Here is a 16,177-nt window from a genome sequence, read left to right as displayed (position 1 = left end):
TATAGATAGATAGGCCTATCTGACATTTAAACACATTTTAAACATTTAGAGTATATTCTGAATGTGCCCCTGCATTCCTTTGGGAGATAAATTCAAGGCCAGATGAAAGAACGTAGAGGAATTAAACTAAAGTGACAAAATCAAACTGCAGGGACACTAAGAGGAACAGCGCAAAAGCATTTACAAATTGGATTTTTATACCTCCCAACAGTGATGCCTAAAAAAGCACGAGGGTTCAGTGTGCTAAAATTGGATCAAATGCAGTCGAAGCGGTGGAGTTTCAGTAAAGTGGCACTTTGTGGGTCTCAGCTGAACTTGACCACGGTTGCTAAAGTGCTGCACACATCTTCAGGAATAATGGGGATGTGAAACTACTTGTTCTTAGTCTTTGGCCTTAAAATGTGTGTGTCCTGGAGCTGCTGGGTCGTCCCGGGCTGTCATCTGCACTGTGCAAATTGATCAGACGTGAATGCTAGAAACAAATACCTACCTTTACTGAAGGCAGTAGGTACATTACTCTGCTGCTTATCTTTGCTTTTTGTTCCAAATGCCTGCTTTATGGAATGGAAGGTGGGGTTTGGTTTGGTTTGTTTTTTGTTTTGTGGTCGGCTTGTTGTTTTTAAATCAATTGTTTATTTTTAAGCAGCACCAGTTGTTGTGCTGCTGCTGGCTAGAGAGGAAGGAAACTCATCCCAAATTTCTATGGCAGGCTCCTGTTTTTTTGGGACTCTCTTAGTCTTGCCTAAAGCCACGACCTGCTATTTGAAATCCATCTGTTCACTTTCTCTTAATTTGTGTTCTAAGTGCAACATCTTCTGCTCTAGCATGTGAACTTCCAATTCATTTTTATTTTATGTTCTTTCTTTTTGGAAAGCACTGGCAGTAGGGCAGCAAAACTGACTGTGTTCTCATGCTGCATAAATAGAGGCATATAGGTTTTGGGTTTGTTACAGGATATTTTTAATTATAAGAACACCTCTCTGTTTAGACCCTCTGAAGAAACTTGTGAAGTGCAAAGAACAAAATCAAAGCCTGTGAGTCTGCTGGTAACTTCTGGTGTTTAGATTTCCCATAAAAGAAACCCTGACTTGTAAAGCAGCATTTACACGAGGGGTATATGGAAAAAGTTGTCTGACTTGTAGTGATGGATTATAAAGCGATCACAAATCATCTTTGTAAGGTATGCAAATAGTGTAAGAAGTGACTGGCGAGATGGGTCCCTGAGTTTAAGGAGAATGATTTATGCTGGTTAAAAATAAAAAAAAGTATCTACAGATACGGTATTGGCAGTGAGCTCGTTGGCGTTGGGTATGGGCAACAGACCTGAGGCTGGATGAGCTTAACTCCGATAAGATATATTTAATATAGGTATTAGCTGTGTTCTGTGAACTGAGATTTATGGGGATTTAAAGAAAGAAAGAGGAAAAAAAACAAACCAGAGAAAAGATTTAGTGATTTGTTTCTAAAATTAGTAGAGTATTTAAGTTGTTGCTATAGAATATTCGATAATAGAATGTGTATCTGTACAGTACAACCTTAACATGCAAGTAGTATCTTACAATAGCAATTTTGAGCAATAAATGAAAGCATGAGGGTTTTTTTCCCCACAGAGATTAGTAGATGGTTTGTGCCAGCAGATAGGTTTTAAACTTCATAAACTTCTACAAGATTATATCCTTTGGGGAAGAATGCATAGCACAGAATCTTAAAAAAAACCAACATGAAAAATCACAAATAATACAGACAAATCCTAGATTAACTTGTTTCATAGGCAGAGTGTTTGTAATTGGTAACTTTCTTTTTATTGAACATTTAATGGGGAACTGTTTATTGTTTCCCTAAGCACAATTTTCATGAGCATTTACTATTTTTTTTAAAGTTTATAATGAGTTTAGACAAAGATGGATCTGCTCAAATGCAATGTCATTTCAGCGTGGTGTAGTGAGCTGCGTGTTCTTGATGTATTTACAAAACATGATTACAGAACTTGTTAAATGCGCATAGGTAGTTTAAAAAATACGAAAGAGGCTTGAGGTTTCCTTGTGTGGATTTTTTTTTTTTTTTTTTTATCAACAGACTGAGGGCCTAAAGGAATAGAGGAAGTGAATGGACACCAATGTATCCAAATATCTCATTTTGCCTAAAAGCAAGTGCCGGCAGATAAATGCCCATAAAGGGATTTCTTTCTTAAGCCCCATGGATTTTTTTTGCAACTTTTTGTGTGAGTTAGAAATGAAAACCATTCATCTAGTGCCCCAAAGAACGGCCTTATTGAATGGAATAACAGTGTAATGTACCATTGAAGGCAGGATTGAAAGTGATTATCTTGTTAACTCTTGACAGTTACCGCCAGCTTGAAATAGAACTGGCAGGCTTGATTTGCAAATGAATTAGAGCTTTTTCATTTTGTGCCAGGATCATCTTTTTATATTCTGATATGACAGATGCTATGTTCCACGCTTTTGTTTCTCTTCAGTTTTATACTTGCAAATAAAAAACAAAAGATTATGATAGTAATTTTATTTGCATCTTTTCTCTAGGAGTTTATTCTTTGTCTAGAAGTTTTTAATCTTATATTTTTCAAAAATTTGTTTAAGAATAGTATTGTTCCTGCAGAATAAAATTTCATTAGGTTAAGTACAGTAGTAATTGGGTGAATGAGGAGGATTTAGAAGCTTTCAGAAAATGGAAAATTGATTGTACTTGAATTGTTTTAGTGCTTAGAACATTTACATTTTCTCACTGAATTACACTTAAATTTAATGTTCTTCAGTACTAAGAGTTGAGTGCAGCTGAGGAAAACCTAACGTTTTAAATATTTATCCTAACAGTATGCTAATAGAAATACATGTGTAATTAGTTTCAGACTTAATGCTGATAAACTGTGTTTATATTCTGCAGCCATCCAAACACAGATGGTAAGGTGTTAGGTATGATAATTATTGTGCACTCTTTATATGTTCCTCATTAACCTGTAACACTCTTTACTAGTCCGGAGAGTTTTTACTATAGTTATGCTTACCAACATTAAAACTTGTTCTGCTTTGTTTAATATGCAGTGCAGCGTTCTGTGCATTTACACTGCTGGGCTTTTTGCTACTTTTGTAATCTATTCTGTTCTTTGAGGCTAATTAGCAACACTTCCTACTACCACTAATGTCCATTACGGAAATGTTTTCATACACTTTCACCTACAGGATGTGTTTTAATTGAATATCTACTAAATAATATTACAGAAAAGGTAAAACAGGCCAAAGTTGTCTAATTTATTTAAGACTGGTTGACAGAGATAGTGACATTCCAAAACCCGAAGCTTAATTGCTTATGTTTGCTGGGAATGTCAACGCTGATTAACAAGGTTCTACTCTTTGTGAAGGGAACCATGTGCACAGGGCAGGAAGACAAAAACCCACCCACCCACCCAGAACCCAGGGAAAAAGCCAAGAGAACCTCACTCCACATACTCTGAGGACTCCAGTGTTAGGAGGTCCTTGGAGTTGCCGGGTTTATCTGAGAGATGGCTTGAACTAGCAATGAGGAGAAAGAAATCCGCTTTGATAATTTATGAGATTTCCATGTCTGACCTGAAGTCTCGGTAAAACAGAATTGGGAGATTTTGGGGTAGTTATCTTGGCGATCATTTATCTGAGAAATACTTATGGAGGAAAAGGGATTTTTTTTTTTTTTTTTTTTTTTTTTTTGGTAGGGTCTGTTTGAAAATATCGATTCTGTCAACATGGTATTTTTTCACCCCTCTATTTAGTTTCAGTATTTATTTCAATTGCATAAAATCTTGCATTTTACTCTGTGAGGCAGGGTTATATGTATTTTTTTTTCTTCTCTTGAATATTTCATAAGGTCTATTGGGTACTGATTCTTCTTCTCTCTAGGATAACATATTATGGAAATTGTTTCACCTTGTGTCCCGTTTAAAGTCCCTGGTTTTAGCATGATTCAATTTAGTTTGCATTATACTCTACTGAGTTCTTCAGCAGTTCCAAGTTATTCCATATGTGTTTGTGTGGGGGGGTGACTTCTGCTTTTCTTCCTGCTTTTGATAAGTGACCTTCATATGATCTTCTTGAATCTTTGTTACATTTAAATTTATTAGGAATTGGCCAAACTTCTTACCATTTTTTCCCAAGTGAAATCAATTATTTGGATGACTGTAGTGAGCGAGCCACTGAGCATACCACCACCAGCTTTGGAGTCTTTGTACTTCAGGATCAGTTCCAGATCGTTTGAGTCTGATACGAAGTAAGAGCAAACGAACATTCCACCCTTTCAAAAATATCATGGATGCTTTTTCTAGCAGAGGGTAAGATTCTTTAACCATTTGCTCTTTTTCATGAGAGTTTGCTCTGCACAAAAGATTGGAAAGAGCAGCAGAAATTTACTAGTTCAGCTATATCTCATCATGTTGAGCTCTTCTGTGAGAAAGAAAATTCTCAACCTAATGTATTATGTTGGTTTTCTGGATGCTTAGTGCTATCGGAGTAACAGCCAGATGCCTGTCCTGTGTTTCTTCTCGTCGGTACCCTCTCTGATGTTGGCACTGCATACCTAAATTATTTTCACTATTTTATTTTGTACTCATTTTATTGTTTGCTTTGATCTCCAATAATGGAAGAAAGCAGGGGTTTTAGGTACAAGGAGCCACAACTCTTAAAGCCATTACAACTGTTAAGGGATTCACGTGGCATTGAGAGTCTGTGTAACTTACCTAAGTAGTAGGTTGCAGAGATTTTGATTTTTGTTGGTGGTAATATCGTTTGCGTACGTTATTTGGTTACTTTGGTTACATTTTTGTGTAAGAGACGTAGGAGGAAATACCTTTCTTTTATGGATTTCTCCTCTTGCCTTTTGCATGCTCCCTTTGATGTAACTTCCACTTACGGCAACAAAAATATAGCCCTGCTTTTCAGGTTTTTCTTCATAACCCTGAGGAGGTTGAAGTGGGTAGTGTTGAAGAGCAACGTGTTTGTTGTAGTTCTGTTTCTGCACGTTACGTGGTCATTGCCAGCAGTTCTGCCAGACCGTCGGGTGGCATTGGACCAGCTTGGCGTTGAAAGTCAGCAGGGGTGAGTTTACCCGTTCACCCAGGCGAATCGGCACCGTCCTCCAAAAGATAGTGTCAGAGGAGGGGACAGGCACAGGGCTTAGATTTTTGTGTGATCTTCACTGCGTCTTTCAAAGCCTACTGAAATAAGCGTCCGTGGTCTGAAATCGGATTTGGAAACATTAGCCTATAATTTCACAGACAGCACGGCAATACAAAACCTATATAACTGAGTGGAATGCGATGGGGATATCCGTTTTGAAAAACTGCGCCCAGGGCTCTCTAACTCTGAAGCTGAAGGTCAAGCTGGCTCAGGGAAGAACTTCAAGCATGTTGTCCCTTCTGAGCAGTCACGGTGCAGATGCCATAATCGGGTGCTTTTGCTCTAGCTGCTGGCAATAGGGAGAAAGTACTTTTTTCTGTAGCAGGCTTTTATTTTGCTGGAATTGAACAAAGGCATGATCTGGCCGTGACTCTTTTACTCCTGATGTCTGGCATGTTCTCTGAGCTTAAGATTACTTAGTGAAGTTATTCCAGAATACAGCGTGGTTTAAACGTTTGCGTAAATGCGTCACTGAACAGTGATAAGGTCACAAGTACATCATTCAGGCTACCCAGCCAGTTGTGATTAAACTGTGTGTAAGTACACATGATGCTGTATCCCAAAATGTGCATGCACGATAAAAATTAGAAAAAAGTTAAAAACCTCAGGGGGAAAAAACTATTCTTTATTTTCCTCCTCCTCTAAAACTGGCTGCCTGGAACACCTTCAATCTGATTGTACAGACTTTTGAGGCCGACGAAAGTAAATCCAGCAAAAATTGAATATATAAAATAAAAATATATAAAAGTGGGGGAGCAGTTCTCCATCTTAGAGATGTCCCAGGGCTGAATTAAATAGCGTGTAATGATGTGGAAAGCTAATTTTGTCTTCCCAGGAATACACAGAGCCCAGCTCTAGTCTTGGAAATTATGAGATATTGGCCTTTAAACTCACCGTTGGGAGAGCTGATCTTGCCACAGGTTGGCAGAGTTTTGGATGGCTGATTTCCACATTCTGAGGGAGAGAGGAAATTGTTACCAGCTGGTGGTGATGGTGTTTTCTGGGATTTGGAGTATTAATGCTGCTAGATTGAGTAGTTGTGGCGAGTGTAATAAATTCCATATCCAAATCTGATTTAGATTTGTTTGATTATCTATTTTTACAGTGCCTACTGACAAGCAAAGCATCTCTTAGCAGAGCACTTTTGAGAAGACTATGAGTATCAGAAGCAGAAAATGATGTGGCAAAGTCCTCGTGGAATTTGAGATGCCAATCTGCTAAAATAAAGATGATGCACAAAAAGGAAGGTCTAGAGACAGCTGATTAGTCTGCTTCTCCCATGGCTGTCACCGCCACTGTAGTTGTATTCGGTAGGACTGCTTGTCACTTTGGCTGTGTTGGGTCAGCATAGATTCCTCACACTGAAGAAGCTGAAGGCAGGAGAGGCAGTGGCCTCACATCGTCTTTTCCATAGCCCTTGGTATAATTCCTAATATCTAAGGCATGTTTTTGTTCATTTCTGTTTTCTCTTCTATCTACCTTCAACACAGAGCTTAGGGAGGTGGGAGAAAGGACTAGACCACCACTCCAGCTTGGTTTTGCATAGTATTTATGCTTATTTAGATTATTGTTATATTATGTTTAGCCCATTTTCTGTTTCTTGTATTGGTGAGTGTTTACTATATTGCAACTGCTGAAGTTTATAGAGAGCTCTGAAGCCTTCTGAAGAGGTTCGGCTGTTCATTTTGAGGCAATGTGTCTAGAGTGCGAGTTGGGGCTGATAACATGCAGAAGAAAGCAGGTGGGTGTGCTACTGGGAGGAAGGTCTGTAGGGAAGGCCATTAGATGACAGCAAGCAGCAGAAGCATCTTAATGTGAGGATAAAGAACAGAAACACATGAGGTTCTTTCAAGAACATCTTTCACTGTGAGGCTCTTCATCCAAGAGGAATACTGGGACAAAAAAGGGATTAATTGAAAATGATGCTTGACAGATTATTGAAAGGATTGTGAGATGTGATTGTTGAACGATCCAAGACAATTTTAAGAGTGAGAGCGCTCTATGAAAATGATCTGTAACCAGTTGGGATAATGCTGCCTGATCAACGATGCTGACACATTGGCATTCGTGGGGAGTGGGGGTAAAAAGCCTTCTCCCGGAGCGCTGCGTGTGACCTGGTTCCTGCACTTAATGTGGTGGGACTGGAGGGGATTCTGCCAAAGCCCTTGCTAGCTACGAGGTGATTTATTCATTTGGCTTCTGAGGAGAAGAATGAGAAACACTGGGACTGTTCTGTCAGGGGCTGGAGCACTTGCCTGGTGAGGGGACCTGAGGGTTGGGGTGGTTCAGCCTGGGGAAGAGATGGCTCTGAGGGCACCTGGCAGCAGCCACCCAGCCTGGGGAGGAGGGAGATCACCACGAGAAGGAGCCAGGCTCTTGGGACTGGTCTGTGGTGGGAAGGAAGGGGCAACCAGCACAGACTGAAGGAAAAAAAAAAAAAAAAAAGAGCCGTTTGGAGGAGATGGAAGGGAAGGATGGTCCCAGCGCGGACACTGAATCCGTGAGATGGGTTGCTGGGACAGCTGGGCTTTCAAGAGCAGCCTGGATGAAGCTGAGCAGCCTGGATGAAGCTGAGCAGGCATAGGGCTGCATGCCTTCAGCCCGGGCTACCTGCGGGTGATCCACACGTACGGGTAATCCATCACGTTATTCTACCGCCTATGGATTCTAACCAAAAAAACTATGGCAAAGAAAACTTCTTAACTACAAATATAAGGGCAGCGTTGAGAAGGAGTTAATAAGAACTTGAGAGGAACCGAAGAATGTGGGCTGAAGTGGTTTGTTTTCGTTTGGACTAAATTTTTTACAAACGTAGAATACTTCCAGTTTGATACTACTGATCTGAATAGCAGCATGAATCTGAATAGCTCTCAACTGTTTGTCATTTTTTAAGGAGGATAACAGACCTACTAACAAGCTCAATTGCCTATTTTAGTGATAAGCAAAAATATCTCTGAGATTTCTTTGGTTTTAGGGAACCTGACAGTAATAAAATAAGCCCCTGGCATCCACAGTGTGGTGTTAACGCTAGCTTCTTGAGGGTGCTTTGCTCCACAGGTCCGGGTCTAAATGTATCCAGTAATTTGTTTAGCTCTGTTGTGCAAAAACAAGTATTAGTTCTACAGTTCCCATGTGAAACTGCTATAAATGTATTAAGATTTCACAAATTTCCTTTTTATTTTATAATAGCTAAAGTTTGGATATTTTGAAGATACTGCATATTATTCAGCCACCTTGATTAATGGTTAGTTTTTTATGGGAACCTACATTGATGTATGTGAATATACGTCCAGGTTAAAATCAAGATTTCCAACAAGTGCTAGTGAATATTTTTAGTTTACTGGCAAAGGAACTAGCACTACTAAGTTAACGCTGCCTCAGTTAGTTACCGGTTACACTTGCTAAATTGAATTCCTGGCTTGTTGTTACAGGCCCCTCGTGACCACAGTTCAAATTTAGCTGCAATTTTTTTCCCCTGGCATTACCAAAAGCTAACATTTGGATTAGCCAGAGTATTAAGCTTGCTGTGTTTAATGTATGATTTTAAAGTATGTGCACGTCAACTAGTATTTTACAGCACAAAGTCTTGCCTATAGTGGGGAAACACAATTCCAGAGCTTCTCTGATGGAAAAAAGAAAAGCTCAAAAATAAAACCAAACTTGCCTAATGCATCAAAAAAAACCAAGCGTGGCGCCCTGGAGGCGTTCTGAAAGGCAAATATGTGTCTTGTTGGGAGCTACGTGGTGTGGTGTAGAAACAGAGTAAAATGTTATTATGAAATGATACATGATATCAGAATGATATAAAATTAATACAATTTTCTTATGGTGTTCCTATATAGGAGTATTATAATAATGGATGTGCATAAAACTGCTCTTGTCTTTTATTTGTAGCGTTTAGTGGTATTAATGGTTAAGGTATTCTGTAGGCATCTAGGGTTGTGTACTAGACTGAGCTGTAGCAACAGGTCTGATTTTTGCATAACACAATATTTGAAGTATAGTATTAATGGGAGTCTTAGTTGTATAATTATTGTTTAACTAGAAAGATAAAATTATGCCATGGCTTTACTAGTTGTCACCACTGATTGATGCACGGCAGCCTCCGGCTGGGAAGAGGTTTTCATTGGAAGTGACAGGTGCCACAAGGTTTATTTAGGACAACCTCAACCTTGTCCTGGTTAGTTTGATAATGTTTGCCTTATGTATGTTCAACCACTCCATTTCCTGCGTTAGAGCCTTGTGTTACACCAATATTACTATCTGTGCTGCCTCAACTACAAATTGGATGAACAGCCAGTGACACTTTTTCAATATTATTACATTAAACCAAGTGGATTTTGATTGATAACCTAATATTCAACTAATGCAAAACATCAATCATGGCAAGTATATTAATTATTTAATATTGCGGTCTAATTCAGAAATCGATGTGCTGCATGAGGGGAAGGGAAACTCAGTGTTCCCAGAAGACTTAAGACAGGGAATGATTAAAAAAAACCCAACCCAACAAACAACAAAACCCTGCTGTACTCTTGTGTGTGAGTTCGATACAAATCTTTATTCATTTGCCAATAATCTCTTCGCATTTTCCACTTCGGGACCTTTTTTATCAGTTTTGAGACCTATAATTGAATTAAGTCTGCTTTCAGCACAGGGCAGAAGGAGTTGCACAAATATTGATGAAGTCATGACAGGGACAGCGCGGGAGACAGACCACTAACAGGGCAGGTTTTATGCCATTAGTTGGGAGCTCCTCGCAGCAGTGTCTTGCATCCAGCTTCCCAAGTAATTAAATTCTTCACAGCCATTTAGCACATCAAAAATAGACGTGGGAGATGATTTTTATTTCAATACTGAATGGATGTAAATGATGAGTTCTCATTTCAAAATACAAAATAACAGCATGAGGAAAGGGCATCTTTTTCTCTTGCTTCATTCATGGTACGTTCAAATGGGACCCAAGCGCGTGGCAGAGCTTTTTTGAAATGCGTATGAAGTTATAAATAAAAGCTTTCTGTAAAAAGTCTAAAATACAGTACAGCAAGGTGATACAGCATGTGCTTGAACGTAGCCTCACTCGGCATCCAGTGAGATCCATCCCTTTGGCCCTTTGTGTGTGTATCTATCTCTGCCTCGCGCCTTTCGCAGCCCTACCAGGCACTGCAGGGAGCGCAACCCTCGGCTCGCGCCGCTTGCTGGCTCAGAGGGATGCAGTGGGGTTTTTGCTCCTGTGGCTTGGGACGGTTGAGTAATTTGTTGAAAAGTTAGTATTATACATCCATGCTACGCTAGATAGTTTGCTAAGTGATTACCTTGCGGGTGGTTCAGTGCGGGTTTGCCGTGGGTACAGCCGCTGTCCTCAAGGCGCGGTTACACTGCGGGCAGCGGGTACCTGGGGGCAGTGGGAGCAGAGACAGCCCCGGTGCATGGGGGCCTGGGAGTTGGGGATTTTAAAAATTTGTTTTCCCTTGGTTTTCTTTCAGGTTATCTTTTTATATATATATATTTTGTTTTTTTTTTTATATATAGCAGGCTATGTTGAGGATTAATTCTCACTCTGAATCCTCCGTGCTTTTCTGTGTTTTTGCTTTGACGGTTTGGTCTGTTTTTCTGCAGCTGTCTTTGTGCAACATTACTTCTCATTTTTGTGTCTGTACATTTGTATTTTTTTCAGCTGTCAGGAATCAAATGCAAAGTTCCACTGCGGCTGCCACGACCTAGTTAGTTAATGTACAATTTGTTCAGCCCATCACCTTTGTAAACAGTCACAGAATTTTATTACTGAAGCAGTGGCAAAGCAGAACCATGAGCCACTGATTGTGGATGTGATAAATAACATTATGCGCCGTCTTGTTTTGTTATTTCCAATATGAATAGTCGCTTAATTATTGTAAAAGTGTTGTTTCTTTAAATGAGTGCCCTGTTGCATTGCTACCGTTTATTGCAATTTCAGGGCAGCTAAAATTTGAAGTTTTAAATAATTCTGTAGTTGTGCATTAGGATAATTGATACTTTTTAGGTATTGCAATGATTAAGATATTAAAAGTAAACATTTTACCTACTCGAGAAATTACATGGCTTTGACATTTCTGAGTTAAACATGAATCATTATAGACAAGGGTTTAGCAACTATTTAGAACTTTTGTTCTTCTGTTACAGGGACTCTGGAAACATCAAAGCTGGATTAGAACATCTGGTAAGTTTTAATTTTCTCTTGAACATTTGCATCATCTTTGATATCTGCATTCCAAATGAACACTTTTGAATGAGCTTTGAATACCTTGAATTGAGAAAGTCAACCATTTCCCAGAGGGTCAGCTTACTGTTATTATGTGAAGGCACTTACATTTTCATTTATCTTACCGTTTCAAGGGAATTTTAATTTTTTTAAATTACTTTTTTTGATGTAGAGATGAAATAAAATGGACTACAATCCTTGGATTGATGATTGCCTTAATTATAAACAAAAATTGTTTGGTGTTGGATTTTTGGCATATCCTGATCTGAAAACAACAAACTTGTGATTAAAAAAAAAAAAAAAAGACACACACACAATCAAATATTGCATGCATAAATATGGTATGTTTTAGTAATTTGAAGTCTTTGAAAGAAGTGCACAGCTTTGTTTTTTCTCTTGTCTTTGCTTTATGAATAATGTATTGACTTAAATTCCATTCAGTGCTGCAGTATAAAATAATTATTGAGGGGCAAAATATTTTTGGTTTAAGTAAACATATTAAAACCGCAAGTGATGGCAAGACATACTTAGCGTTAAAAACTAATCAGTTGATCAAAACTGGAAAAAGTACAATATTGTCACAAGTCTGAAGCTCGTTGAGCCTAGGATGTTAGTATCAGCAGTCATCAGAACATTAAGTAGTTCATCTAAACAGATTATTAAATCCCATTAAATCAAAATATTCACTATTAACAGCACGTATATCCCAGTACATCATGAGAAGTGTTTAGGTTCATGTTTAATTTTTCCATATAATATCTAAATAATATATACTGTTCTGTACCGCTATTAAAATAAAATCTTATCACAATGTATTGCAGGAGCATTTGAAAAAATTGCTTTTCTGTTGTTGCTTCCCATTTTGGGAATCGCTTGGGAAATATGATTTGTAGGAGCTTGTGTACCAATATCTTCTTGGAGTAACAGCGGGATGAAAAGGATGTATATTCTGGCACAGTTGTCAACAGTTTCCCCTTTATAATGGTGGCATATTAAATGTTCCATTGCAACTAGTATTTTGAATCTGTAAATGGAATAAATAGCTGAGCGTTATGAATAGTTCGTAGAGCAGTTTGAAAATTAATCTTGTTTGCTAGTTCCATTGGTACCTTGCATGCTAGTTGAATCTCTTAAATAAATTTTTAAAATGTTTCATTCCTCTGCTGGTGTCAGGTAGTTGTAATCTGATGGGTTCAGAGAATTTTTCTAATGCATTATAAAGATGCTGTAGTCTTGACAGATGACCATGACTGGTACTTTTTCTAAATTGGGAGTGCTGCCGGAGCTGGAGCTGCAGGTCTGATTTATGGTGTCACCTCCCAGCAGCAGGTGCAGAAGGAGGCGGCTCTTGGGGGTTTGAGTAGCCTGGGGAGGGGGTGGACCAGGAACAGAGTTCACTGGTGTTCAGGGTTTCTCTGGGATTTGGGGAAAAATGTACTGGGAAGGTGCTCGGCAGGGTAGTGACACCTTGACTTCTTACGGGGTAACTCACTAGATGTTCAAATAAGATTTTGTCTTCATTACGTATGTTAGCTGCTCCGTCTTTATGCTGGAAACTGTTTTATATCTCAACGTTATGTCAGGCAAGTTCACAAAGACCTTTTGGACTCCCAATAAATTGTAGGGGCATTCCTCAGAAGCATTAAGCCACATGAATGCTCTGAGTCTACTACTTCCAATTACTGCATCTCCAAATACTTGCTTGTAAGGAAGCTTTTTTCCCCTTAAGGAAAAAGGCGAGTCTTTATATTGATTTGGCAATTTGTTATTTAATCCCTTCTGTATAAAAGAGTGTTTCACAATTTGTGTTACCATCTTTATGGGGTCTGTATGTTCCCGTTAGGTTTATCTGTGTTCGTATCCCATTCACTTGATTGCAGCCTGTTTTACTGCTTACCCTTGTTATAGTAGCTTCTGCCGTCCTGGTATCTAGTGCCTACCTGCACACCGGAGCAAAATACAGTGGTAGAACAACTGCTGCTGCAAAAAAATATAGTAAATATTTTACAGATTGTTATTTGGAAATACTTCCAGTTTAAACCCAGATGCTTCTATAAACAAAAATATGTTCTTTGTAAACTGGAGAACTTGCCAGCAGGCCCACGCGCCGTTCCTGGGGGTGGGATGGAGCCGGCCCCCCAGAGGGAGCTGTGCTGGGCACTGCTGCTGGCGGGGGGTCCCCCAGCCTGTCTGGCCGACCGCACTGGGGGTCGCAGCTGCACTCCCCGTGGATGGCACCCACAGTGACAGCTGCTCAGAAGATTTTTTTTTTTCTTTCAGCTAGTTAAGAAAGGAAATTGCAAAGTTCTAAGTGTAGGGGAATTAGTCTTGTATTCCAAAAATGTTGGTGGTTGTTTGCTACATTGTACTTGGCTAATTCCTTTTCCAAGTAACATGCTTTAACAAACTGTAGAAGCCTTGGAACAGATGAGTTATATATCTGCAACCCTTAATAGGTCCTGTTTTCTATTAATAGCCCTACTAAAAAAGAACCATGGAGCCATACTTGTGGTTTATTCATTAGAGATGCCTTATTTGTGTCTTTTGTATAACATTTCAAAGCAATAACCTGCTTGTCCTTGTGGTCAAGCAGCAGAGTCTGTCCATTTTAAATGATGAAGAGAACCTGTCATTAATAGCTTGTTGAGCCCATCAGCGGTTTGTGAGAATATCGTTATTGTCTGCCAAGAACGCAGGCGCTCCCCGCGCTGCGTGTTGGTCGATCGCCCTCAGCGGGGGCAGCCCGAGCTCCCGCGGCGCTGCCCATCGCAGTGCGTGTGCTGCTGGCGTGCAAAGTGCCACAGGTAGTGTGTGTCACGGTCAGGGATTTGTAACTGATACTGGTTGACTCCATCTGGCAGCCCTTCGTAGTTTTGAAAGAGATCTCTGGTAGAAAAAATTGCATAGGTGATGAACCAACCCCCAAAGAACCCCAAAACCCCAACCGCAAGAAGCCCCTCCTTTATCCAGAAAGTGTCAATACTTGCTTACTGGCTATCGCTGTTTCTTTGCCTTGGAGCTCGATTTCGGCGGTCAGCCCCCCCCAGTTTGCACTGGATCGGTTTCAGGCTTCTGGTGATTACAGCTCAGTGGTCCTAGTGTGGCCACCGGACAGTGATGTCTAACAGAATTGTTGGCTTCCTAATGAGCTATAAAACCAAGCAGCCAATTATTTGTGTTCACAAACAATTAATTAACACTCTTAATATGAGTAATTATGTTTATCTTGCTATCCTGGCAAAATTCCATGCTGGTCAATTATATCCTGCAAGCTTGAATTCTCTCTTATTGAAGAAGTGTCAGGCTGAATGGATGATTGGGTTTTTTCCTATTGAAATAGTATTTAATTGGAAACAAGATTTTTTCACAAGTTGTGTGGGGTTTTTTGGCTTTTTTTTTTTTTTAATTTAAAAAGGCATTTCTTTCCACATGTCCTTCTGTAAGATGCTAATTATCAAAACCTGAAAAGAATTCTTTTAGGACTGTGGTGTTTGTAATTTTCACCCCCATCTTCCACTCTTGGCTTCCACCCCAGCTGGGCGAGATGGCTGGGGAGGCCCCTCCGGAGAGGACGCTTGAGCCCAGGAGGTACGAGGCAGCCTTAGAGGAGCGCAGCAGCATGGCAGCGGGGTGCAGCAGCAGCGCTTCAGCACGGAGTTCACTCTTTCTCATCAGAAAAGAGGGTATTGGGTGAAGTCTCCCCGCTCTGGCACGAGAACTGGCACACGGGCGGGACACGTGCGGGCGATGCGAACGGGTTGTCCAAACTTTATAACTTTATTTTCTTCCCATTTGGGCAATGGGATTAGTATATCCCTCTGGTGGGGCAAGAATCTTTAGCCTGGAGCTTTCTGCTTCAGGAAGCAGTTGTGCAGAAAGTCTTCTAAAGATGGGAAATTATCATGAAAGAAAAATGTACAAGTGAAATCTTTTTTCTATCATCAAGTAGGTAATCAGATTAGTGGACGGGAAGCAGCGCCGCAAGGTGCTAGTGGCATCATCCTCACAGATTTTTGTCTGTAGCTTGTGCTGTTGTGAGAAATGCTGATGCATCTATTTCCTTCTTAATTCCAGTCGTTCACAGCTCACTCTCGTTCAGTACATATGGATAGAGTTACTTTACACAGAAGGTAGTTTGCTTATATGTGCTCTTTTAAGTCATTGGCTTGCAATTTTTTTTTGGTCAGCATTAAACTTGAATCTTCAACTTGAATCTTCTTGATACTTTCCTTTGTAAAAGATAATAGATAGATAGATGATTCCTTTTGGAGTGTTAAGTGTGAGAGCACAGCCACTGCCCATGCCTTCCTGGTAAGGTTATAATGATAACTAGCCTTTTGGAAGTTAAAAAAAAAATAATTAAGAATTTGTAGAAATAAGCAGGTCGGGGCCCTCTTACAAAAAAATGTTAAATTTCCGTTACATAGACAAATTTTGTAAATATTTGTATTTATGTAGATACATAAATGCTGTAGGAATTTTTTTTTAATTTATTTTTGCATTGAGCCCAAAGTTTTGTTGACTAGCATGAGATTACAATTAAGAACATTGCATTCTCCAGAGATGCAAATACATAGCTGCAAATGAACATGGAGGACATGAAGGCAGCAGTAACATGTTCCTGTAAAATAAACATTAGTTGAGAAGGAAATAAAATTTTGTACACATTAAAAAAGAATTTAAATATCTTAAATGTCAATTTTATCTAACATATGGAACACAGGTGATAGTTTTCATCATGTTCTACCCTACTGTACTGAGAAATGCAGTCATT

The 16,177-nt window shown here is 39.6% G+C and overlaps 1 protein-coding gene across 1 annotated transcript in view; it reads left to right on the top strand.

Annotated features, from left to right (window-relative positions):
- RSRC1 (arginine and serine rich coiled-coil 1) overlaps nt 1-16,177 on the top strand; it is a 170,195-nt gene that overhangs the window by 64,929 nt on the left and 89,089 nt on the right. The window contains exon 5 of the mRNA XM_040613202.1: nt 11,325-11,361. Within this exon, the coding sequence (XP_040469136.1) occupies nt 11,325-11,361 (37 nt within the window). The remainder of the gene's footprint in view (nt 1-11,324; nt 11,362-16,177) is intronic.

The sequence above is a fragment of the Falco naumanni genome, chromosome 13, assembly GCF_017639655.2.
Source record: "Falco naumanni isolate bFalNau1 chromosome 13, bFalNau1.pat, whole genome shotgun sequence".
NCBI classification, from domain to species: Eukaryota; Metazoa; Chordata; class Aves; order Falconiformes; family Falconidae; genus Falco; species Falco naumanni.
The sequence above is the reverse complement of the archived record's forward strand: the minus strand, read 5'-3'. Positions and strand labels throughout refer to the sequence as shown.